We start from the raw sequence: 27,605 nt of genomic DNA, 5'->3' as shown, positions 1-27,605 counted from the left end.
AAATTACTGCTACCACTGGTTACTAACAGTACTGATTAAGAGCAAGGTTTTTCTTTCATATCGCCTTCTTCACATTCAGGACAGCACTTATATTCAAAAATTATTAAGACACAGCGAGGTTAACAGTTACTATTGTCAAATATTTTCAGAAATGTTTGAATACTTTTTTAAAATATTACATTTTCATCATAAACCAAGGAAGTGTATATTTTTTCCATAAAATTTACTCCATATAATATTGCACTTTGAAGTGTACCATGTGCAAAATCAAAGCAAGGTTCTCCTGAATAAGCAGTGCTAGGCAAGCATTCGCATGTAGTTTCAAATAACATTTATTAAAATATGCAATAATGTTAAAATATGCAATGTAAGGCAATCAGTATGCTGCTCTGGTAAACCTTTCTAGGTGTGTGGGAGGGGAGGGGAGTGCTAATACTCGCTCACCTTTCCTAGTTGAAGTTGGGTTTGAGACTGACGAGTGCAATATGTGAAACTGACTACACTTTCCACAATGATATGATAAATACTATACACAAAGACAATATCACAAAAATATATACATTTATTACCCATATGGGCAGTGAGATGCGGGTGAATATATATTCTTTCTCTTGGGGAAAGATAGAAGCTATCTTTCCCCGCTGATGTCATGACGTTAGTTTGGAGACGTCATCGGTTTCCTCGACTGTCAAACTGAACACTTGAAATCATTTAAGCAATTTGTTCTTGTTAACAATTAAACATGCTCTAAACTAATTTCTTTATAGTTCATTCACTTCCCACTAGAAACATCAGTTCATTACGAATGTGACCTCTCTTGCTTACATTTGATTTGTTTACCTAAAGATAGCTTTTGACATCATTGCTTTTCTTTCGTGACGTCATCAGTTTCCTCAGACTTTCACGTCTTGTATATTATATAGTTTGTGTCATGTAAGAAGTTTAAAGTTTAAGTTTCTAAACTATTTACACTATGGGTAATACTCCCTCGATACTCGAAATTATGGATTATCTGTCCCTCATGAAATTAATAATGTCAGTCATTCGCTAAAGCTTGTAATTGACATTAATTTCACTCGGGACAGATAATTCGTAATTCCTTGTAAGTTATTGTCTATATATATATAAATAACTAACAGAATAACAGTCCTTTTGTAGATGATTTTACCACACATGAGAGTGGTGGCAGTTAAAGTTTGAGACTGACAAGTGCAATATGTGAAACCAACCAAACTTTCCCCAAGGAGATGATAAATACTGTACACAAACACAATATCACATAAATATATACATATAAATAAATGTAACATAATAAGAGTCCTTTTATGGTTTTTCTGACATGAGTCAGGTAAAAGTTTTAAAAAATTTGAGACTGACAAGTGCAATGTGTAAAGCAGTAGATATTTCAGATGACAAAGAAATGTTAAATATACTACCGACATATTTACATACACACATACACAAACACAAAATGACATAGAAATGTTAAATATCCTATTGACATATTTAACTCTTAATAAATACTGTACACAACACAATATCACAAAAAATATATATATATTTAAATAAATGTAACATAATAACAGTCCTTTTGTAGATGGTTTTTCTGTCATGAATCTCAAGAAAATCAATCTCAGCCTACATGAGAAGGAATGCATGCAGTGGTACGTAATGTGACATCACGCACCACCTTGTTGACAGAATGACATAATCAACTTTACCATCTAGGGTCGTGTGCTAAAAGGTTTTTCTGACACCTTTCTACCAGTTGATTCAACTAAAGATTGGGAGAGGGGGGCGAGTAGACCAGTAACAAATATTACTGTTAACGTGAACAATTCAATATACATGGTTTGCAATAAAATAAAATATATTACCAAGAGGGTTTTTTTTGTTTTTGTTTGTTTTTGATAAGCCATATTTGCCAGAAATTCATAATAATACATGCTCAGTTACATCTGGGCCATTGAATATTTCAACTGTTTTTCTTTCTTTTATTATTAAAGTAAATATCCCTTAACAATAAGGTTAAACATAAGTTATTTGAGTGGAGAATAATTTTTTTAACATCTCATCATTTAATAACTATTTTGCAAAATTCACAGTTCATATAATGATCATATAAATATACAGAAGATACAAATATGGGTTTGTTACCACCTTATTTTGATCTATTTGTGTACTAATAACTACAGTTATTTGGACTGTCTGTCTAGGCAGGAGTCCATGGTTATTGATTTAAATTAGAGAGAAAGAAAAGGAATGTTTGTTTAATACCTCTGCACAATTTTAAAGAGATGCTTGTGCAAGGCTTTTTGACTGGTATGCATATTCAACAATATATAATGCACATTATTGCTTAATACCAACAAGTATAATCATATAGTTAATTAATAAAACGGTTAAATGTGACGGCTGTTATAAATAATGGGCGCAGCCATTTTGTACCATCTCAGTGAATACGCCCTCTGGCAAGCTGGTGGTTTCGTAATACCTAATGTGTCATGTCAGGAATTAGTCTTAGAACTGAAGAAACAAAACGTACATGATTTTTGCATCGCAACGTTCTGTAATAATATCCATCCCAGTAAGCCAGCAATAAGTATATATTATTTTTCAATACAAAATAAATCACTAGAGCGTTTGTTTACACTGTGCATAAAGAAGATGGACGGAGCTGACATCACTTCGCCCCAAGCTATACCACCGGACGTCACAAAAACTAAACAAAATGGCTGCCCCCAGTTAGCAGGAATAATCACTTTTTTTTTTATGAACTCTAAAATTACACGTTTTTCATTTGTTAAAGTGTCAGTATGTGTTGGTGGTCTGGGTATGCATCTTTTCAACACATAAGGCTCATGTTTGAATTTACTCTCCCTTTAAACTGGCTTTTAGAATTTGACATATTTTTTTCCTCCAGAATCAAACATGGTTTAAAACTAATATTTCGGGATTTCATCTAATAATCTTGCGTTCTGACCTAAAATGTTTGATTTTCGGAAGAATAGAATCGTGAGAGAAAACTACAGCCAGGGAAATTTTTTAATCCACTTAGTATCTAGCTGTCTTAAATGTCTTCATGTTTTAAAGTATTCATTCTTGTAATGTACAGAACTTTCTTCTTTTTTTTCGTTATTATTAATTTTTTATTATATTTTTATATTGTTAGAATATAACACTGTTACCCACATTCTTATATTCTCAAACTCTTTTTGTTAGTGGACAAATCCAAGCACTAAAATGTTGGGTGTTTTTTTTTTTACACAATTCCTTATAAATAAATAAATGTAATTCTGCATTCCCAAGGCTAAACATGTAATTAAGTTTGTCTTCTTATTACAGTTTGTACTATAACACACACAAACATACACACAAATATGCACACATGCACACACACCTACACACACAGAGAGACATGCACACGCACACACATGCACACACACAAACATGCACACGCACACACGTGTGCACACAAACATACACACATAACACATTCACACATGCACACACAAACATGTACACGTGCACGCACACACACACACAAACACGCACATAATTTTGGAAGTGACCTTAAAATGTTTGATAGAGGTGGCTGCATCAGTAATTTGTTTCTGTAGTTCTTTATTGTTGGGTTTTTTATTGCTTTATATATTGGTATAACTTCAGATTTTCGAATTAGGTTTTTTCATAGAATACATATGAATTTGGTGTGACCATGTCCTTTTAAATCTTTGGACAAGTTAAGATTTCCCAATTAGGTATTGACAGAGAATGCACATGAATTTGGTGACCATGTCCCTTTAAATGTTTGGTCAAGTTACATGGAGCACCAATGCAGAGGTTGACTGGGGCTGGTTTGTTACAGCATGCACGGTAGCAGTCGTCCAGTCACTATAGTAGGGGTACACTGGCGGGGCATCCGGTCTACTTAATGATTGACCTCGACCTTCACTGTCAATGGCTTGTTTTGACATCATCCCAAAGAGACACTCTTCATAAGAAGGTGGAGCTGAAATTAACAAATACACATGTATACAAATGAGAAATTAATTAAATTATTGATTTGCTTTAACCTAACCTACATTTTTGTTCTGTTAAAAATTCCATTTAGTTGCTATGATTGTCATGTCAGTTAATTAGAGAATAACTAACGAGCTACGAGGCATTATGAATTATCTGTCCCCGAGTGAATGAATGTTTTACAACATTCATTCATTGTAGCGAGTTGTAAATTTTAACTGATTTTTAATGTAAAAATTCCTCCACCAAACGTCGTGATTTTTAAGCCAGCCAATCAGTGGCTGTAGAAGCAATCTGCACACTGTGCAGAGATCGAAAAAATATTACCCTGTATATTTGAGCCCATATGGGTAATAAATTACAATAATTTATAAATATGTGTAATAACATATTTTAGGTTGATCTGAAAATTTAAATTTAAAACATTATATACAATGTTTATTCATTAGGAAAATAGTGTTTGCTTAATAATGCACCAGCACATTCTAAACTATTTCTGTTTGGTATTTTATATGAGATATAAGTTACTTTATTCTATACCGGTAATAAAAGAGGGGTGGGAATCGTCTATGCTAAATGCACGGCTGGTCTGGGATCGATCCCTGTCATTGGGCTATTTCTCGTTCCAGCCAGTGCACCACAACAGGTATATCAAAGACTGTGGTATGTCCTATTCTGTATATGGATGGTGCATATAAAAGATCCCTTGCTACTATTGAAACATGCTAAAGTATTACCATCTGGGGTTGTTGGAAAAGATGACTGCCCGCCAGATGCGACAGTTGGTGTTGCTACATGTTGCCCTGGAAATCGGACCAGCACGGGCACTGCTGTCCCGGGAACCACTGTCTGCTCCCGTAGTGGAATTGTGCCGATGAAGATCTCCACTTCCAGAACGAGGTCATTCCATCCCGCACCAAGATTTAACTGTTTGTAAATAAATGAAAGGAAGGTTTAATGTTTCCATGACACAATTTGATCGGACACAATTTTTAATGTGTGTAAGTTGGTGGGTGAGTTAGTGAGTGAGTGAGAGAGAGTGAGCAGGTTCATTAGGGTGGTGGGTGTCTGAGTCAGTGAGCAGGTTCATAAGAACAACATCTGAAATGGGAGTAGCAAATCGTTGGTGGTGGCACAAGTGTGGGTCACATGAAAAATGTAGCTGGTTTCCTCTCTAAGACTATATGTCAGAACTGGTAAATGTTTGATATCCAATAGCTGATGATTAATAAGCCAATGTGCTCTAGTTAAACAAACTTTAACTTTTCTTTGTAATCATCAAAGAACTTACTGTGAAATCATAATTAATGTCAATGATGTTGCATCCCTCAAGTTTTGATGCGGGAGTGGAAGGAATGGTGGCGTGGCCGGTGATCGATCTCACCGACTGACTCGGCACTCCGTCGGTGAACTCGAACAGAGGGAGGGCCGACACTTTGATGTTACGGCTCCGGTCTGCTCGACACTCGCCTCCCTCTGGGTATCCAGTGTAACACACAGTCTAACAAAAAAGGAAATGAATGATTAATGGCCCCGCAGTGTGGCATATTGTTAAATCAATAGCTATGTGGAATGTAGTACCTTTTTCTAGAAAATTATATAGATATATATTTTTTTTTAATTTATGTTTTATTTAACGACGCACTTAACACATTTTATTTACGGTTATATGGTTAAGGACCACACAGATATTGGGAGACGAAACCCGCTGTCCCCACTTCATGGGCTACTCTTTCCGATTAGCAGCAAGGGATCTTTTATATGCACCATCCCACAGACAGAATAGTACAAACCACAGCCTTTGTTACACCAATTGTGGAGCACTGGCTGGAACAAGAAATAGCCAAATGGGCCCACCGAAGGGGATCGATCCTAGATCCTAGATCGATCGCACATCAGGCAAGTGCTCTACCACTGAGCTACGACCCATCCCAGAAAATTAAATAAAAGCCTATTAGTATTAGATAAGCAGTTTAAAGTTTATTCTGTTTAATGACACATTGATCTATTGATTATAATTATCAAGTTTAAATAATGGCTTTTTAACATACACATAGGGTAATTGCAGCATCTTGCTTGTCCTAAAAATGTGAGAAGAAACCTGAAATAACTGTTCAATGACACTCCACAGGGGCAGATCCTGGATTTTGTAAGGGGGGGGGGGGGGGTCACAAAATTATGATTTGCCAGTGCTCCATCGCATTGTTTAATAAATAATTTTAAGTTTTCTCATACAGAGTAACTGCAACACATGGGGCCTTAATTCACTAAACTCATGCAATTTTGCGATCTCACCATGACCAAAAGACTTGCAAGGACAATGCTTAGTAGAGCTTTGAAAATTAGGGCTGGTCTAGAGAATGAGAGAAGAAACCCACCAGTCTAGTTGGTGGTTAAAATATTTGGTTAATGATATTCAGTCAAATTCACAAGACAATGGTGGTATTTTATTTATTTTCAGTAATAATTTAATTACAATACACTTAATTTTATTTTATGTCTTCTTTTTAATTTAAAAAAAACTTGTTATAAACATTTTGAATGGAACAACACTCCCAACAAATTGTTTAATCATTGTCCGTTTACTAGGTGTCTTAAAGTCTTGCGGTTTGAATTCTCATACAAAGTAACATGCTGACAAAATACCTGCCGTAAGTCGATGGAGAATCCACCGACTGTGGTGTTTGACTTATTATCAATGGTGATGTCAAAGTCGACTGGTTCTCCGGGCACGAAGCCCTTCTTGGGGAGCATCAGTTTAGCATAGACGATTCCCACCTCACAGCAGCAGCCCTCCACAGCACTCTCGCCCTCGGCACAGACTGGCATCTGGAGAAACAAGGAAAGGAATATCATGGCTTCTACAATTGTTATATCAGCAATTTAAAGTTTTTTTTACTAACCATGATTAAAAATTCACCAGCCCTACTTTAAGTGAATACAATTTTACTAATAGGAATAATTGGATATGTCACCTAAAGAAGGAGATAGAGTTTAAAAAACCTTAGAAGGGGCAGGATATTCACATTTAAAACAATACTTAAATGCAGCATTTGGCAACAAAATTCATTAGCCATCGGGCATGGCGATGGTAGTTATTTACTAGCCCAACACTGAATATCACTAGCCATGGGAGTGGGGCTACCATAGTCTAGAAGCCCTGAATATATTGTTCCATTAGTGGTTTTTAATTTTGATAGTTTTAACACATTTTAATTTATACATGTGCTTACAGGGGTCGAAATTGGCTGAAGTTTCTGCCAGAAATTCAGTCCGGAAACATACAAATTCTTCTGGCCAAACATGATTGACTCAGACTAATGTGTTAATATAAATGTAAAATAATTGATGGTGCGACGGAACAACAGGCTAAAAAAAAGTCTCCAAGCCTGTGGTGACGTTGACTGGAAAACACTGGTCAGGACAGCTGTATTTTGACCCTGGCTTATATTTAGTCAACATTCAAGTACACTGTGATGGCGTATTTGAACTTTTTGACTGAATATAAGCACAATGAACTCACAGAGACATTGGCTGTACTATTGAGGTCAAGATGATGGATCACTATGAACGATTTCTCCTCCTGGTGGTCTCCCTTCCATCCACGATCAATGATGGCTGTACACTTGTATCGAACATAACCTTTGCTGCCTTCAAAGGATGAAGGGATTGTTGTAGGTAAGGCAATGTCAAATTTGTATACATGATATCCCGCTGGATGGAAAATCAGTGATTCACCTTCTGAAGAAAAAAAGAAGAGATTTTTAAATAATAATTAAAATCCATATACTTGGTAACAAATGCAAAGCTAAATGGTAGGGCTAAAAAGTAACTTAATTTATTTTAACACCATAATCAAGCAATTACTGAATTAGCAACAAAAGGTTGTAGTGGTTAAACTGACGTACCATAGCCAGGAGAGGAGACATTGGGGTCAAATATATAATCCTGGCTATGCCAATGGTGGTCAGGTCATTGACACACTCACCCCCCCCCCCCCCCCCCCCCCACACACACCCCACACACACATACCCTGAGTGTCTTAATGGTTCATCTGGGAAGTGAAAGACCACTAAATTCACTTCTGTTACTAAGCAAGACTGTTCTGGAAAGACATTGCAGATAGCTGAGGAGTGCGTTCAGGACAGGATAACTGAACCTTAATTGGATATAAGCACAAAATACTTAAAAAAAAAAAAAAAAAAAAAAAAAAAACAAGATTCAAAAAAATATTATGCATTTTCCTAGACAGGATTGCACATATCACATACCAGTTATGAAACTGTTTGAAAATGAAACTAACACAATGGTTAGACCAACAGTAATTGGTCCAACAACCCAATGCACCTCAAAAAAAAGCAAATAAGCTTTCTTCTACTTGGATGCATTCTGCTGCCCCCATAGTCACTCCCCACCCCGCTCTAAACATAAACAAACATACATTGTACTAGGAGTACTGCTAAAGTAATACATGAACCCTACCAGGCTCCAAAACAATTGGTATCAAGGGCCATAACTCTGTCAAAAATGGGAAATCACCTTGAAGGTCAAAGTTGATCTGTAACAGAACATGATAAAGCTACACACAAAATTTCAGCTCAATATCTTGAGGCATTGCAAAAATGTCCAGAAAACACATTTTCGTATCTCTTAAGTTCAAGGGCCATAACTCTGTCAAAAATAGGTAGATCACAATGAAAGTCAAACTTGATCTGTAACAGTACATGATAAAGCTATACACAAAATGTCACCTCATTATCTCAAGGCATTGTGGAAAACAAAATCAGCAAAATTAGATATGGGACGGACAGACAGGCAGACTAATGGATGGATGATTGGACAGACAGACAGACAGACAGACAAACAGACAAAAGGATGGACTGAAAAATGCTAATTTATTAAATATATAAATCAAGATAGATAACCTGCTTCAAAGAATACAATTTTTTCATCAATGTAGGTTTCGCTTCCAGAGAATGCCTTAGACTCGCTATCTGGCAAAGTCCAACTTAAATTGGCAACACCTTCAAACTTGATTTCTATGTCTACAAAAGCAAACAAAACAGATTTTTCAATATACAAGACTCAAAGTTGATATCATTGTTCCTGTCCAATACAAAATCATGCCATATAGCAAGTTAACAAATCAATGGAATGTATTATTAATAGTACTATTATATAAAATATATGAAACAAATTGAAAAGTGTGTTCTTTCAATAGAAATAAAATATATCTTTTAAAAAGATGATTGTAATAATTAATTTATTATTGAAACATGAAAGAAGGGTAATAAATATCACCATTCAAATGTATTAAAATATATTATTTATATATATATATTACAATTAATGTCTAATTTTGTCATTAAAAATTAAACTAAATATTTTAAAAATATTACATAGAGTATTATATCAACCAAATGATCTGAAAAAGGAAATGAAAAGAGTAATAATTATAACTAAGTATACAGTCTCTATTTTAAAATGTATCGCTTTTTTAATTCTGTTATCGTTATAGACCAGTCTTCTCATTAAAGACTATGTTTTCTCTCATCCTCAGATATATGGAACAGAGCTATCCCATGAAAGAAAGCCATGTAAGAAATTTCTATCCAAAATGGGATATCATGCACTTGCATTTAACATGACACCATTGGTAATATATGACATCATATTAATGAGTGGTGGTAATCTGAGATCATTAGACACAGTTTTAGATTGATATTTTATTATTAAAACCTTCATTATAAAAGCTATCTTGTTGATTATATTTAACACATGAAACAAACACGAAAAATATGACAGTGTAGTTTATTTATGATAAAATGGTCAAATAAAAAGTTACTTTTTCAGCCATCTTTGTCTATTTGTGTAAAATAATAGTTTACCAAATGAATGAGAGAAAAAGACTCCATCATATGCGGTTATGTGGGATTAAAAAAAAAGAGTACATTCTCGGTGGTGAAAATTTTGATCATGGGAGTCATTAGCCTTGTCCCAGGTAGAAATTTCCACCACCTGGGATGTACTTTTTCTATCCCACATGACCACATATGATGGATGGAGTCTTATAATCTTTTCTTCTTCTTTTTTTTAAGAAGCCATTTTATCAAATATAACTTATAGTAAAAAAAATAAAAATAATAATAAACATCTAAAATCCATCTGCTTGAATCTATAGACTGAAGGGATGGGACGTAGCTCAGTGGTACAACGCTTGCCTGATGCGCTATCGATCTAGGATCGATTCCTGTCAGTGGGCTTATTGGACTATTTCTCTTTCCAGCCAGTGCTCCATAACTGGTGTAAAAAAGGCCATGGTATGTACTATCCTGTCTGTGGGATGGTGCATATAAAAGATCTATCGCTGCTAATCAAAAAGAGTAGCCCATGAAGTGGCGACAGTGGGTTTCCTCCCTCAATATCTGTATGGTTCTTAACCATATGTCCAATGCCATATAACCGTAAATAAAATGTTGAGTGTGTTGTTAGGTAAATAAAACATTTCCTTCCTTCCATAGACTAAAATAAAAGGCTTGTTATTTTGATCTTATTAATTTGTTCACAATATTGACAAAACCTCATGGAACAAAGCAGTAAAAACTTAATTTTCCGGCCTTTAACAAGCAGATTTATTTTTAAAGTCTTAGCTTTGATAATTTAATAATCAATACTGTATACAGCAAAAGAATTATGGTTGCTATAGCAACACGGCTTCAGTTTACACAATACTTGCAACAGGATACTATTGTCAGAAAATTTCAAAAATGGAATGTAGTTAAAAGCCAGACTTACATGTAACATCAAACACTTGGGAGAAAAAACTTAACATGTTTTTAGTTATGAAATTAATTACAGCAAGAAATAAGGAAGCCATGTATAATTATTATATTCTTTAAAGTTTATCTATATACCAGTCTGACTGAAATCAGATCCTACTGCCTCACTGCTGGTGTCTCAGTGGATCTGACAAAAGTCAGTGTCATTACATGTATATCCAGATAACCTCCTACATGAACAGCTTGTTTATGACTGTTAAATTTATGCCTACTCTTATCTGATTGGTCAGATCAAAGGTCATATGGATATACATTTAACACTGGCTGTAATTGGATCTATTCATTTAGACCTAAAGTAGGAGTTATCAGTAAGATCTCATTTCAGGTATGATTATTTACATAATTACAGAGTTTTTGTTTAGTTTTTTCACTTTTTAAATATGCATTTCATTTAATCAACTTTGACACTAAATTTATTCTTTTATATGTCAGATATCAAAATAACTGTAATAATATAATGAGTAAAGAAAGGACTTGCAAAAGAGCATTCTTAGATATTTTAAAATTTAGCTTTTTAAAAATGATTTTAACAGAGTGAAACATGAGTCTGTGATGTTGAAATACCCTTAAAAATATACTAAAACACGACTCCATACCCATTACTTCTCAGACGCACATGTGTTTTTTAAAATATGAAAAATTCATTTTGTGGTATTAGAAACACCAGGATTACCAGAAACACTGTACAGAAATGGATAATCTAAATAATAAAATGTAAGCAATATTTGATTTCATTGACCATAAACAGTTCTAATAGTGAAAAATATGCCTTACTCTTTAAAAACTAGGGTCTGTCCCTTTAATATTGTGATGTAATCATTTCTTTGTTATTTTTCTTTCACCTTTAACCTCCATGGCATATTTGAGTTTAATGATGACAGATCCTGTCACATGATCCCCAGCAGCATAGACTGGCTCCCGGTCAAATAGAATATCAAACTCCTGCAGCTTCATGGTTCTTGTGATATTAACATCTGGAAGGAAGGAGAGAAAGAAGGAAGGAAGGTTTTATTTAATGACACACTCAACACAGGGGTGGGACGTAGCCCAGTGGTAAGGCATTCGCTTGATGCGTGGTCGGTTTGGGATTGATCCCCGTCATTGGGCCATTTCTCGCTACAGCCAGTGCACTACGACTGGTACATCAAAGACCGTGGTATGTGCTATCCTGTCTATGGGATGGTGCATATAAAAGTTCCCTTGCTGCTAATCAAAAAGAGTAGCCCGTGAAGTGGCGACAATGGGTTTCCTCTCTCAATATCTATGTGGTCCTTAATCATATGTTGGATGCCATATAACCGTAAATAAAATGTGTTGAGTGCATCCTTAAATAAACCATTTCCTTCCTTCCTTCCTTCACTCAATACATTTTAACCACAGTTATATGGTGTCGGACATATGGTTAAAGACCACACAGATAATATTAATTCAGTGACAAAATCCACATAATAGGCTACTCTTTTCGATTAGCAGCAAGGGATTTTTTATATGCTTCATCCCACAGACAGGATAGCACATACCACGGCCTTTGTTACACCAGCTGGGGAGCACTGGTTGGAATGAATACTAGCCCAATGAGTCAACTGATGGGTAGCGATCCTAAACTGACCGCACATTAAGCAAATGCTTTACCACTGGGCTAGATCCCGCCCCTTTAACTTCTGGAATTCTATAATTAGTAGCTACTAAATTAGAGACATGTACAAGATAAAAATGTTAATACAATAAAAAAAAAAAAAATTAATAATTTTATCTGACAAGTGGAAGTTGATATGATCTTATCTTTTAAATAACAATATTTTCAATTTGAAAGTAATCTACATAGTGCCAAATTTATAATGGGGCAAAGGGGCCAGAGGGGCCCCCCAGACTAAGGACTTCCTTTATAAAAAATAATGTAATAATTATAAAATTAGTTAATTTTTTCATTTGTCATGTAATTTAATTTCTATGTTGAGGGGCCCCAAACCTGAAGTGCCCAGGGCCCCCCAAGGTCTAAATCCAGCCCTGAATCTACAACAGAGAACTCAGAAGAGACATGAATTGGGGATGGATCCAGCAACTATGGATTTCCTAACCCACTCATAATCAGTTCCAGTTTTTTTCCTGTTCCAACCAGATGGCACATTAGAAACCCATTATCATTAATATGTCATTAAACATTTTATTTGCTCATCACCTCAGCCAATAAAAAAAGAAGAAGAACAATACAATACAGGATCTTTTTGTTCAGAAAAGGTTTCAAATAGGCCTACTTATCATGGTCGGCAATACCTTCCAATCCCCCTCGTGATGCTCCATCTCTTACCTGGCGTAGGAAGGTACCAAACGGGAGGGTGGGGTACAACACACACACACACACGTAAGGAAGGAAGGAAATGTTTTATTTAACGATGCACTCAACATATTTTATTTACTGTTATATGGCATCAGACATATGGTTAACAACCACACAGATATAGAGGAAACTCGCTGTCGCCACTTCATAGCTACTCTTTTCGATTAGCAGCAAGGGATCTTTTATATGCACCATCTTACAGACAGGGTAGTACATACCACTGCCTTTGATATACCAGTTGTGGTGCACTGGCTAGAACGAGAAATAGCCCAATGAGCCCACCGACAGGGATCGATCCCATATCAACCGTACATCATGCGAGTGCTTTACCACTGGGCTACATCTCGCCCCTCATGAACCATTCACACACACACACATACACGCACACATACACGCACGCACACGCACATCCTACATGATAAATATATAAAAACCATCGCTGCTGCCCTCCCCAACCCCGCTTCCTTCGCCAGTATGTCACATGAATAAGCTCATCTCCAACACTACTGACAGTTAAATAACCTACTTTCAAATTCTCTATCCTATGAACAGTTTAGCTGCAGCCTAAGAAATCTGCTGGAAGCTCTACTTACATTACAAAATAGGATCTTCAAGTTCTTTCTTTTGCGTCGATAGAAAATCCATCAGTGAATTAATTCAGTGAGCTCAACATAAGAAATTGCGCAATTTTTTTTTTTTTACCAAACTCAAAAGTTCCATGATAGTGACTCAATATGTTTACAACAGAACAGCGTTTTCACCATCTGTTCTCAGACCGAAAGTAACGCAGAACGTTTTCCGAGGTCAGCGTCCTAGCACCGTCGATACAGTTATCGAGGATGTTGAATAAACCAGATACCGTTAAGACTGAAACAAAAAAAATAATTCCACCTTCGTTTTTCTTAGTTTTCTCGTTTTCCTAACCAAATGTTCCATCTTTTTTGCTAAAGAGTTAAAAATAGTTCGCTCCCTTCCTGCAAGCAATTTCCTTACGATCGATATTCTTGGACGTTTGGACGTTCTTGCATACTGGTATATTTCCCATTGAATGTGTACCAGTTCATTTCTACCACACCCGATTACTCGCCTCAAGCTAAGATCAGGGCCGTACCCTCCGGGGAGGGAGGGCAGGGGGGCGCAACTGCCCCCTGAGAATCTCACCTTTTTTCTTTTTCTTTTTTTTTCTCCAGATAATAGCATACACATCTCAGGGTTAAATTTGTATAGTTTTTCATTTGTTTATAAAAAGTACTGCCCCCCCCCCCCCCCCGGATTTTGATCAGGCCTGAATATATTATTTTTCTTTTCTTTTCAGGGGTTGGTAAAGGGGGCACGGTGGAGAGGTTACGGTTTAATGGAAATTTAATGCAATGTGTAGATTATAAATTGACAAAACATTGTAACTTCATGTTTACGGTTAAAACGAGCGTGCGTTTTTAAAGGGATAATTGTTAGGGTATGCCTAAAGTATTTAAGCGTGGCGATTCGTTTCCTACCCTATATAGTTGTTTGGCAGTAATGCTAATATGAATAAATGTTGTTATCCAGATTCGGGCACTTTTGTTTAATTCGGGCAAAAATCAGTGTGTCCACCTACAAAAGTGATCTTGAGTCGAACACTATTGTGAATCGGACAGCTTTGAAGCTATATTCAGTGGTTTAACAGGCATTAAAGAATAAATAAATTACAAATATTAGCTATAGAACTTTTGGGATTTGTCATTCGTTCCAGTGTTACAAGACGGCAGTCTTTTTATTTAACACGTTAGGCCTACATGAGTTGGAAGAAAGCCATCGTGCAGCGGCAGTTTTGAATACGAGAAATAGATATTTTGGATTAACATGGTATTTATTTTAAAGATATTTGTATACATATATTATAGCTCTTTTAATTTTATTTCAAACCTCAGCCACGTATTAATCTTAATTCGGAAAGTTCAAATGTAGCATTTAACCACAATGTAAATTCACAACTTTATATAAAACATTGCACCACCGAGGCAGCGAATATAAATATGAACTTTATGTCAATTGAAGACATTTTTAGTTTTTGGCGTGCGCTACAACAGCTTGCTCTGAATGTGCACGTTAAACACTCTGACCTGACCTGACCTGACCTGACCTGAATTGAAGACTCATTTCTACAACCGTTACGTAGTTCATTACATTATCTGTTGTGAGTTCAAAATGTACATAATAATATCCATTCATTTGTTTACCGTGACCTAAATTCTGTAATTACCGATATGTGTATACGGCTGGTAACGATAAACGTAACATTACAATGTAATTGTGAATTTGGCTCCATAGTATTCAGTTTTGATAGCAGACTGGTAGGAACGATTCTTCATGAGAGGGTGAATACGCTATAGATAGTATGTGGGTGTGGGTGGGGTGGAGGAGTGGTGGGGTGCGCATTTTGTATGTGGACATGTATATACATTGTAGAATAAAAACGTAAATGTGTTGAGCCTCAGGTGGAGACGGGCACGCCCCGCCCCCGCCCCCGCCCCCACCCCCGCCCCCGCTCCAGTTCCTACCAGCCTCGATATAAACATTTAGAAGCACTATTATATTGGCGCTTGTTCGAGATGTGGTGGGTCGCATGATCGATCGTCTTCGGTGGATTGAAACATCCTCCATCGCAACCAGTGCTCTTCGACTGGTATACTAAAAGCCATGGAATGTACTACCCTGTTTGGGGGAATTACATATAAAATATCTGATTGATGGAGAAACTGAATATAAAAGAAGGAAGGAGTGACCGGCAGCGGATTTAGACAGCAGCGGGACACACACACACAGAGAGAGAGAGAGAGAGAGAGAGAGAGAGAGAGAGAGAGAGAGAGAGAGAGAGAGAGAGAGAGAGAGAGAGAGAGAGAGAGAGAGAGAGAGAGGGTGGGGTGGAGGGAGGGAGAGAGAGGGGAGAGGGAGAGACAGACAAATAGAGAAACAGAGAGAGAGAAAGAGAGAGACAGAGAAACACACACAGAGAGAGAGTGGGTGGAGGAACAGACAAAAAGATACTCTCTCACACACACACATGCGCGCGCACACACACACAAACACACACATACACACACAGAGAGACACACACACAAACAAACACACACACATCGATTTTCATCAAGGGGTCCAACCTAAACCATATGACACGTGCTTGAACTTCGTATACCACTACCAAAATGGCGGATAAAGCTCGCTTCGCTACACGACGGTGAGTACATTTTGTCTTACAGCTGCATGCTGAATGCCTTTCTGATTAAAATAATATTGCGATACGGCTCTAGAATGAATACTCTATCCATCTCTTTACGTAATTCTCGATTTTGTTCAACCCAAAAAAAAAGCTATTGAAGAAAAACCTCGTTATTTTGACGGTCATAACAAACATGATCAAAATATTTTGTGTTATTTTAATGAAAAAGTTATATTTATATACCTTGAAGTGTCATGATGAAAGCTTGTACACCCTGGGAGCTAAATTATGCTAATATGTTTTGGAAAGCCATTTTATAATTGTTCATCCAAGACATTTCTTATAGTTTAGGCACATCTTCGTCTGCTCCCCCTGGTTTAAGCCAAGATTTCGTTTACTTCAAAAAATTATATTTGACTTTGTACCCCTGATTATATGTTTCAACTTAAGGTGTGTGGGGTTTTTGTCAGTAATGGGGGAGATACAAAAAGAGACCAGTTAAGTTAAGTCTTTACCAATAACGAAAGAGGAAAGTTGTTTCCCGTCTTGACACCTAGAAGATCCACTTCTGGCAAAAGGCTGTTTAATCGTCGTACCTCAGATCTTACAAATTGCACAAATAAATGTTTCCTCAATCCATTTAAAAAAGCATCTTCCATATCAACACCCATAGATGTAAATCCTACATCCAACAAGGCATTTCCAACACCACCACAGCAGAGATCATCACAGAAGAAAGGAAAAAAAGCGATTTAGGAAGACGTTGTCATTCGCATTTCAGAGTGTAAATGATTGTGATGATAATCATACATTTCAATTGTTAGATGAACCGTCCCTTGGCGCAGACATGTATACTAATGATATAACAGAAACAATGTCACTCTTCAGAAGCAAGTGTTCAAAATGGCTTTTGTTCCAAAAAAAACCCCAAAAACCCCACATTTCCTATGTATCATTTAAAGATACGCTAAAATGGCACTGTCACGGTAATTCATCCTGCATGAGGTATTCTGACGCCAACAAGGACTTGTTTTGGACAGGAACTCTTTTTTTTTTAGAGGTCAGTTTATCAGATTCATGAGAGGGTTTTCTCGCCGTAATATATCCTGGACCACTTCAAGGAGTTCAACATGCACGTGCCAGCTACACGGTGGATAAAGGAAAGATACTTCCTTCGTTATGACTTGGAATCAAGGACAAATGCTCATGTGTTCAGATGTTACATGCAATTAAAATGTACACATAAACTAAGTTTCAACTATTGAAATGTGTTCTTATTTTGTTCGAGACTTGTGAATGCTTATATATAATTGGTTTATGATTTGATTACATGTACATTTATATTCAAAGGCAGCCTGAATAGTCTATATATCCTGAAACTGCTCGTGTTACATCACTGACACTATGTGATACCACTGGCAGCAGTAATGAAACATTTAGGTTATCACACTCCAGATGACAAACATCTCAGAGGCTTTAGATTGGATAAAAACGACTTGTGATGCAGTATTTTTAATGTGACGTCACAATTGTAATTCCTAATTTTTCTCTGTTCAGCTTGAAAAAATTAAAAACAAAATTTAGTAGAATGGCAACAGAAATGTAATGCAAATCCCCTCATTTATGAAATAAGTTTCTCAATTCGGGAAGGTTGACCATTTTACTTATGTATCTCATATTAGTTAATTTTCAAAACGTCACCTAAGACTAAAACCTATGTCTTAACTAACGAGAGTGAAATAAATATATACAATAATCAACCGTCACTCATTGTGGAGCTTTCATGTACACAATACAACTTACGTCATATTGTCATTAAATTTTGTCTAAACACTTCTGAAAACCCCCAGATGTAGGTCAAGGGTCAGTCAAGGTCACAGTAACCTATTCGAGATACACGGCATGCATCCATATACTAGGATTGCTGTTTTAGGTGTCCAGTGGGGGACTAACAACAAACTAATACTACATTGCATTATAATGTCGATTTATTAAACAATATATAAAAACTAGATTATTCATTCCAATGAATCTGAAAACGCGGTGTCCTTGGAGATGACTCCTAGTTAACAACACTCGTTCACAGTCAATGCCGTGATGGACAACCACATGTCTGCAGACGGCAGACTTTCCAGAGTATAGTTGGCCGCAGTCTTCACAAACTGTTCTGAAAAACAAAATTTGGAACATACGATTAGGTGTCCTAAACCCGGGGGAGCAGACGAAGATATGCCTAAACTATAAGAAAATTCTTGGACGGATAATTATATAATGACGTTCCAAAACGTATTTGCTTAATGTAGCTTCCAGGGTATACAAACTTTCGTCAAGACACCTTTTACGTATATAAATATAACTCGTTTCCTTAAAATAACACCCAAAACTTTGATCATGTTTGTTTTGGCTGTCAAAACAACGAGGTTTTTCTTCAATAGCGTTTTTGTGGTTTAACAAAGTCGGAAATTAAGTAAACAAATGGCTAGAATATTCATTCTAGAGCCGTATCGCAATATTATTTTAATCAGAAAGGCATCCAGCATGTAGCTGTAAGACAAAATGTACTCACCGTCGTGTAGCGAAGCGAGCTTTATCCGTCATTTTGGTAGTGGTATACGAAGGTCAAGCATGTGTCATACGGTTTAGGTCGGACCCTTTGTTCATGCTAGCACATTTTATTCGAATGTTTCCATCGTTTTTGCTTGAAAGCGCAGATTTGCTCCAGCACTGGGGGGAGGGCAGTTGACACGTCGTCTCATATACTTATGCTACATCGGCTTAACATAATTTAAAATACACACACATTTGACCAGCTTGGCGGTAGTGACGAAGAAGTCTGTATATAGTAACCTTCATACAAAGCTCTCTTAGGCTCTGCTAGACAACAAAGCATCCTCTTTGCAAGTCTTTTAGCATTGCACTGCGAGATCGCAAAGTTGCAAGACTTTAGTGAATTAGGCCCCAGTTCTGGATCGATCCACATGAGTGCATCCATTCTCTGATTGGGTTTCTCCGTCCCAACCAGTGCCGTGGTACGTGTGGTCCTGCCTGGGGTAACGTACATATAAAAGAGCCCTTGCTGCTAATGAGGACAAGGACAAAAGAATGAAATGTTTTATTTAACGACGCACTCAGTACATTTTATTTACGGTTATATGGCGTAGTCTAAGACTAGTAATCAAAAATTACCACAATCTGATATATGACATCCAGTAGCTGACGATTAATAAATCAGTGTGCTCTGGTGGTGTCGTTAAACAAAACAAACTGTTTAACTTTGAAACTTGTTCTAAGTTGGAATGTGAATCCAGTAGCTACCAGTTTTAAGTGCAATGTCTTAGCAGTGATGTAAGTAAAAGATATGTTTATAAATATAAGGGGGGGGGGGGGGGGGGGCTTAAGGAACTATAATTATGTCTAAAACAGCACACATTGGCAAAACGGTGAAGTGAGAAGGGGGCATTCTGTTAAAACTAAAACTAAAATAAAAAACCTAATAACAAACAAAAAACATTAATTTTATTTACTTATGATTTGTTTTCCGAAATTCCCGAACTTGTAAGGCGACAAACCTATACATCTCACGACCGTCTGTCTTAGACGCATATTATGTTCGTGTAGGTCCTATCTTAAAATAAATTAGATATCATCATCTTGGTCATCAACTCAGACTTGTGTGCTTTTCTTTGCATACTGGTCGACAGAAGTAAGGGATCACAATAACCGTAAATACTAATAGACAGTAACTGCAACCAGAACCCTCAATCAATAGCGTGGGAAAAATTATTATGTTATTTGCAGTCAATCCAAAACTATTGACATCATAAGAGTACGAGACAGGGGGCCAATTGACACATTCCCACTCCACCCCTCTCCCCCACCCCAGTACTGGAAAAAAATCCTCAAATTCGGGCAAAAACAATAAAGAAATTCGGGCAAAATTAGCTGGCTTGAACACTTTTCACCATGTATTGTCATTATTCTACCCAAAATATTAGTTGTAATCCATGTAAAAAAATGCTTAGATTCGTTTGCAACCCTATATAGCTGTTTGGCAGTAATGATAATATGAATAAACGTTGTAATCCCGATTCGGGCACTTTTGTTTTATTCGGGCAGAAACCAGCCTGTCCCCCTTCAAAAATGGCAGCCCGTACTAGTCAGGTGGCTTAGCAACTTTAATGTTACTTGGCGGACAAAAGCACCAAGTTTGGTATGGTACTTCTTTTGGATCTACCAATTGATTTTAGCCTAGGAGCCATCTTGACCGTTTCAGATTTTCCAAGATGGCGTACAAAAATTCAAAATGGCCGCCAGCGAAACTGAAATATCATATATCTCAGGCTATAGAAGTCACATATAGACAAATGAAGTATCAAATGAGGGGGTTCTTGAGGTCAGTGAAACTGATTTCAGGCAGGTTATCTTGCATATGTCACTCATTTTCAAGATGGCGTCCAAAATCCAATATGGTCGCCAGCAAAACAAAACTATCATATAAATCTTGCTGTAGATGTCACAGATAGACAAATGAGGTATCAAATCAGTGTTTTTTTTAGGTCAGTGAAACGGATATTAGGCAGGGTACCTTGCATATGTCACTCATTTTCAAGATGGCGTCCAACATCCAATATGGCAGACAACGAAAACCGTAAATATTAGATATTGCAACTTGCAAAAATGGGGTTTTGTTGGTGACTGAACCCGATTCTTAGAGAGGTAGGTACATTGCCAATGTGACTCCTTTTCAAGTATCGCAGCTAAAAGTCCTATATAAATGTTTATCACAATCGACTATGGCATAAATATATTGCACATGTGCATGTCCTTGACGGTGCTGTGATAGTACACTGCTTGCCTGTAACAAATGTCAGGTCATTCCATGGATATGCAGACAATGCGTTCATTTCCTACCTGGAACGACAGCTGCAGACTACAAAACTACTGGGCCTTGTATGAGATACATACAGACCGGACAATTAGAAGGAGTCAACCAGGGCAAAACAAGGGAAAGGTGTGCGCAGAAAAGTATCTGGCAACACCAAGCTTTCGACCAACGGGAATGACTTCCCAGGGCCGTAGCTAGGATGTTTTGTTTGGGGAGTGGGGGGGGGGGGGGGGGGGGGGGGGGGGGGGGGGGGGGAGACTGAGTAGTTAGTTAATAGTCTAAAACTCTTTAAAAGAAGGGACAATTAAGGCATTTGGCCTGGTATGCATATTCAACGATATATAACGCACATTATTGTTTAATATCAACAAGTATAATCGTATAGTTAATTAATAAAACGCTTAAATGTGACGGCTATTATATATAACGGGCGCAGCCATTTTGTACCATCCCAGTGAATACGCCCTCTGGCGAGCTGGTGGTTACGTAATACCTAACGTGTCACGTCAGGAATTAGTCTTCGAAATGAAGAAACAAAACATACCTGATTTTTGGCAGATGCATCGCAATGTTCTGTAATAATATCCATCCCAGTAAGCCGGCAACATAATACAGTTATTTCAACACTTTGATAAGGGTGGATTAGTTTGTATTAAAAAATAATATATATTTATTTTGTACATAAATTAACCCACGTACTGAAATAATAATCGGAGTGTGTTCTTGGTTAATTGGTCTTTTCTTTCCGTGGCCTGTACCTGTGTTCCTGATTGGCAGGTGTATATTTAAACGGTCCCCAGACACTGTGACTAGACACACTAAAAAGACGTGCCTCGTTTATTAAGATCACAAGGTATTGTCTGTTAGCCGCACGGTCGCCCCTCAAATCATAATGGACATTATCACTTTATTACTGTAAGTAATTCTGTAAAACCCTTGATTTAAGTAGACTTTCCCATCTAAAATCACAAAACTGACCAATTACGTAGTCCCAAAGAAAAGAAAATGATCACTTGGGTATCGTGAGTGGTCGTTTTTGCTCGAACGTGCCCTACCAATAGGCCTAATAATAAGCATTTTTTCTTTGGATTTTTTTAAAGAGAAAAATACTATAACTCCATTTCGTTCTATTGATGCAAATTGAAATATATTTAGTTAAATAGTTTATTATACTATCAAGTCATTTATGTTGTTTTACAAGTCAAGTTGATGAAAGCGAAGCGCCTTGTAAATTAGAGCGTTTGTTTACACTGTGCTTAAGAGGGTTTGGACGGAGCTGACGTCACTTCGCCCCAAGCTATACCACCGGACGTCACAAAAACGAAACATAATGGCTGCTCCAGTTAGAAGGTATAATCATGTTTTTTTATTAATTCTAAAATTACCCGTTTTTCATTTGTTAAAGTGTCAGTATGTGTTGGTGGTCCGGGTATGCATCTTTCCAACACATAAGGCTCTTGTTTGAGTTGACCCTACCTTTAAACGGTTAAGAAAATAATTTTCTTTAAAGCCGCACACCCTAGTTCCATCCAGCGAAAATAAATTATAATTTGGTTAATCTACAAACCTGTAACACATTTTTTTATCAAATGGAGTGAAAAAGCAGGTTTTATATCGATAAATCCCCATGTCCCAATTGCTTGAAATAATTTTGAAAGTTAGTATTCTGATGTCACCGGTAGATGTCGCTCGAAGCACAACATTGCCTACGTCACGACAAATTTAACAGACTTGGGGTGCGTTCGTTTCACCTCTCCTGGACATGTTCCAACTGTTCTGTCCTGGTTGTATCCCATCTCCAGATATCGTAAGACTTAGCAAAATTATTGGTTTTAAGGGTTTGTAACGTTTTGTATTGAGACACTTACTTGTCTGAACTTTATTGTTACTGAAAAATCTCACAAATGAACAACAACAAATCGGATGTTGATTGCGCAAACCGTGCACGAGAAAACAAACCGAACCAAAATGATAACGGTCACGTGATATACCAACGTCTGTGACATTAAAAATAGATTGGACCTCGCTTGCTTAACGGTTTTTTTCTCGACAGAACGTCTTGTGAAAAAATGCATTTCGTGGTTTTACAAACATCAGGATTACCAAAAAGCACTTCAGGTGAATGGAAATGTGTATTCTAAATAATAAAATGTAAGTAAAGTGCAATTTTATTTGTGAAAAATGGGGTTTAATAGCGAAAAACAACGCCGTAATGGTTAACAAATAGCCGTAACTAGGGTGTGTCCCTTTAAGTTTCTATAATTGTTTTTGGATTTTTTTTCCCTTGCCCTCCGCTAGCTACGGCCCTGCTTCCTCCGTGATCCTATCAACAAGAAAGAACTGTTTGAAGTTCTTTCCTCAAAGGTGGCAGAGTTCAACTGTCCCGCAGGCAGTTTGGTATACATCACATCTGAAGAGAACGTTATACCTTTTGGAATAGAGATCAAAATGTCCAGCTGCAATGGTCCAAGTGCACACTGTGGACACAGAAACATTGGTGTTGCCCTTTCTAGCATTTTCACGATCTGTTACAGATTAACTCAGATGTAGACCTCTGGGTAGCCTGCGGAGGTGTGTGTGTGTGGGGGGGGGGGGGGGACTATACACCTTACAGTATTAATGTCATCTGTGCACGCCTCGGTGTACCTAAATCAAGGTCCCTACCCATGTTCCATGCCTTCTCAGGGTTTGATACCACGTCAGCATTTTGAGGGAAGGGTAAGAAATCATTCTGGCAAGTATGGCATGCATAATATGCGGTCACAAATGTTTTTGTGTATTTGGCTACACATCCCTTTGAGCATATTGTCTTGGACTCTGAAACATTTTAGAAGATCGAGCGACTAGTTATCATAGTGTATGACATAGTGAATTAAACAGTGCACGTATGGAGCTCTCGTCACAGAAAAGTCAAACTGTAGACAAAATCCCACCTACTTCTGCAGCACATAAACAGGGCAGTGTACCAGGCTGGCATTTGGAATACCAGCATGTTAGCACAACAGAAACTTCCTAGTCTAACTGGATATGCTTGGGACAAAATAACCCAGTTTTGGGAACCTGTTTGGACAACAATTTCCGAAGCTTCTCGTGCTTGCAGATAGTTTATCAAATGAGGCTGCAATAGAGACTGTACAGTAAGCAAATGTAGCAATCTCTTTGTCGGTGATAAGATGACGTTAGATTAACTGTGGTAAAAATCTGCCAGGAGACTGCACAAACTGTGGATTCACTTCCTCGTGATAATTTTATCCACTGTAGTGAAATGTGCTGATGTTAGTAACGATATTGGATTTAGGTCTCCATTTTAAAATGTAATTGTGTAATTGGTTAAAGGTCAAGGTGAGTAACAGCACACATCCTGGTCTGATGCCACATTTGTTAATCTATTGACATGTGTAATATATTTATGCCATAATCAATTGTTGGGGACAGTCATCCAGGATTTTTAGCCGGAATGCTTGAAAAAGATTCACATTAGCAATGTACCTACCTCTCAAAATCAGGTTCAGGGACCAACAAAACACCATTTTTGACATGTTATTTTTTTACGTTTCACGACGAAATTGCAATATCTAAGTAATATTTATGGTTTTCGTTGGTGGCCATATTGGATTTTGGACACCATCTTGAAAATGAGTGATATATGCAAGATACCTTGCACGGAATCAGTTTCACTGACCTCAAAACTCCCTGATGTGATACCTCATTTGTCTATATGTGACTTCTATAGCCTGAAATATATGATATTTTAGTTTCGCTGGCGGCCATAGGCTAAAATCAATAGACATAGGTCCAAACGAAGCTCCATACCAAATTTGGCGCTTTTGTCCACCAAGTAACATTACGCCTAAAAGTTGTTGCTAAGTCACCTGACGATACGCCTATGGTTGACATTTACCCCCATACTACAAATTTCTATGGAATATAGACATTACTAAATACGTTAGTAGTAAATTAAATGTAGTCGATAATGCCATGTGTTCCCTAATTTCTTTCTATCAGTATTATATATGAACACCCTGATGTATGCGTGACGCATTATATATCTATTTGACAAAAGGGACGTGTTGTCAGCTTCTATAGGTCATCTATTTTTATAATGGATGGATCACGATAGTGTTTCTGTATCACGAACTGAAGTAATCAAATTTTATTTAGGACAAAACGGGGGAAAAAAGAAGATAAAATAAATTCGTCATCCACTCTGGTCTCAAACTGTTTAACATGAGTCCTCTGACAGTAAGGGAGTTAGACGGACATTTGGACAGTTATCAGAGTATTCGGGCTGCAAGTTGTCCTATAACACAGAACGGGTTCGAAGGGATGATATATGAAGTGTGGGGTGTGTGGGTGGGGGTGGCAGATGCAATAGTGTATGTGGGAGCACAAGCATAAGCCAATCTGATTAAAATCAACTCCATTTTTTAATAACTTTTAATCAGATTGAAGCATTTATAAGCGTACGAGACAGGGGCCGGAGCGGGGGGCAACTGCCCCCCTCCCCCCTCCCCTAGTGCTGGAACAAAATTTCAAATTCGGACAAAAATGGTACCGATATTCGGGGAAAATGTGCTAACCTGAGACCTTTCCACCATATATTTCCATCATTCTACTCTCAAAATCAGCTGTAATATATGTAAAAATGCGTAGTGATTCTTTTGTAACCCTATACTGGGCTGTTTGGTAGTAATGCTAATATGGATAAATGTTGTTATCTAGATTCGAGCATTTTCGTTTAATTCGGGCAAAAGCCAGCCTGCACCCCATCCTTCAAAAATGGAAGCCCGTACACCTATGAGCACAAACGCATTAGAACAAAACGCACGCGTGCGCATATACATAGAGAGAGAGAGAGAGAGAGAGAGAGAGAGAGAGAGAGAGAGAGAGAGAGAGAGAGAGAGAGAGAGAGAGAGAGAGAGAGAGAGAGATGGGAGAGAGACGGATCGGAGGGGGAGAGGGAGAGACGGTTGGGAGAGACAGACAGATGGGAGGGAGAGAGTGGGGGGAGAGGGAGAGACGAATGGGAGAGAGAGAGGGTGGGATGGGAGAGGGATGGGGGAGAGAGAGAGAGAGGAGGAGGGGAGAGAGAGAGAGAGAGAGAGAGAGGGATGGGAGAGAGAGGGATGGGAGAGAGAGAGAGAGAGAGAGAGAGAGAGAGAGAGAGAGAGAGAGAGAGAGAGAGAGAGAGAGAGAGAGAGAGACTATGTCAGCTCTATATTATCACATGTTAAGACAGGAGGCATTTGTAAATCCAGCATAAATTAGCACGGTAATGTAACCAACCCTCTGTCTCTGTATATGTCTCTCTCTATTTGTCTCTCTGTGTCTCTCTGTGTCTCTCTCTATTTGTCTCTCTGTGTCTCTGTCTCTGTCACTGTGTCTCTGTGTCTCTCTCTGTCTCTGTGTCTCTCTCTGTCTCTGTATCTCTCTATCCCATCTCTCTCTCTCACTTTCTCTCCCTCCCTATCTCTTTCTTTGTTTCCCATCCATCCTTCTCTCCCCACCCGTAGTCTCACTACCTCATTTGTCTGCCTATGTTTCACTTTGTGTATGTCTCTTTCTGTGCCTTTTAGATATCTGCTTCCCTACCCCATCTGTCGCTGTTTCTTTGTGGGGCGGGAAGTAGCCTAGTGGTAAAGTGCTCGCCTGATACGCGGTCGGTGTGGGATCGATCTCCGTCGGTGGGGCCATTGGGCTATGTCTCGTTCCAACCAGTGCACCATGATTGGTATATCAAAGGGCGTGGCATTTGTTATCCTGTTTGTGGAATGGTGCATATAAAAGATCCCTTGCTATTAATAGAAACATGGAGCGGATTTTCTCTCTAAGACTATATATTAAAATTACAAAATGTTTGACATTCAATAGCCAATGATCAATAAATCAATGTGCTCTAGTGGCGTCATTAAACAAGAACCCCCCCCCCCCCACACACACACACACAAAAAAGCCCCTCAAAACCCCTTTAACTATTTCTTTGTGTGTCTGTCCCAAATTGCATTATTATGATTAGAAAATACAGGCCTATATACATACCTTTAATTATGATATTGTGCTTTCAAAGGTGAAATGTAAACTAGGACCTGTAGTCTGTCCCATCCTCCTACAAATATGTTTTTGTAAATAATTTCAGTTTGGTTTGACGTACGAAGAAAAGTAAAAGTGTTTTGGAAATAACAAAAATATACTAGTTTTATGTGCAATTTAGAAATCAATCGCCTCAAAAATAAATAACTTTTAGTAAATTCCATAGAATGAAAAAGGGCGTTCCCTGTGGCAAGGACCTATTTCATATATCGTTCTAATCGTTAATTTTGT

At 37.7% G+C, this 27,605-nt stretch overlaps 1 protein-coding gene across 1 annotated transcript; it reads right to left on the bottom strand.

Moving 5' to 3' along the window:
• Positions 1 to 2,820: 2,820 nt before the first annotated feature.
• LOC121389457 (arrestin domain-containing protein 17-like) lies at positions 2,821 to 11,785 on the bottom strand. Its single transcript, XM_041521092.1, has 7 exons — positions 11,705 to 11,785; positions 8,949 to 9,068; positions 7,547 to 7,764; positions 6,670 to 6,852; positions 5,315 to 5,524; positions 4,761 to 4,950; positions 2,821 to 4,012 (listed from the first exon to the last, which is right to left on the bottom strand). Exons 1-7 carry the CDS (start codon positions 11,715 to 11,717, stop codon positions 3,816 to 3,818), a joined length of 1,131 nt encoding a protein of 376 aa, XP_041377026.1. The 5' UTR covers positions 11,718 to 11,785; the 3' UTR covers positions 2,821 to 3,815.
• Positions 11,786 to 27,605: the final 15,820 nt, after the last annotated feature.

Source organism: Gigantopelta aegis, chromosome 14, assembly GCF_016097555.1.
Source record: "Gigantopelta aegis isolate Gae_Host chromosome 14, Gae_host_genome, whole genome shotgun sequence".
NCBI lineage: Eukaryota > Metazoa > Mollusca > Gastropoda > Neomphalida > Peltospiridae > Gigantopelta > Gigantopelta aegis.
Note: the sequence above shows the minus strand (reverse complement) of the source record. Positions and strands in the feature narration are given on the sequence as shown.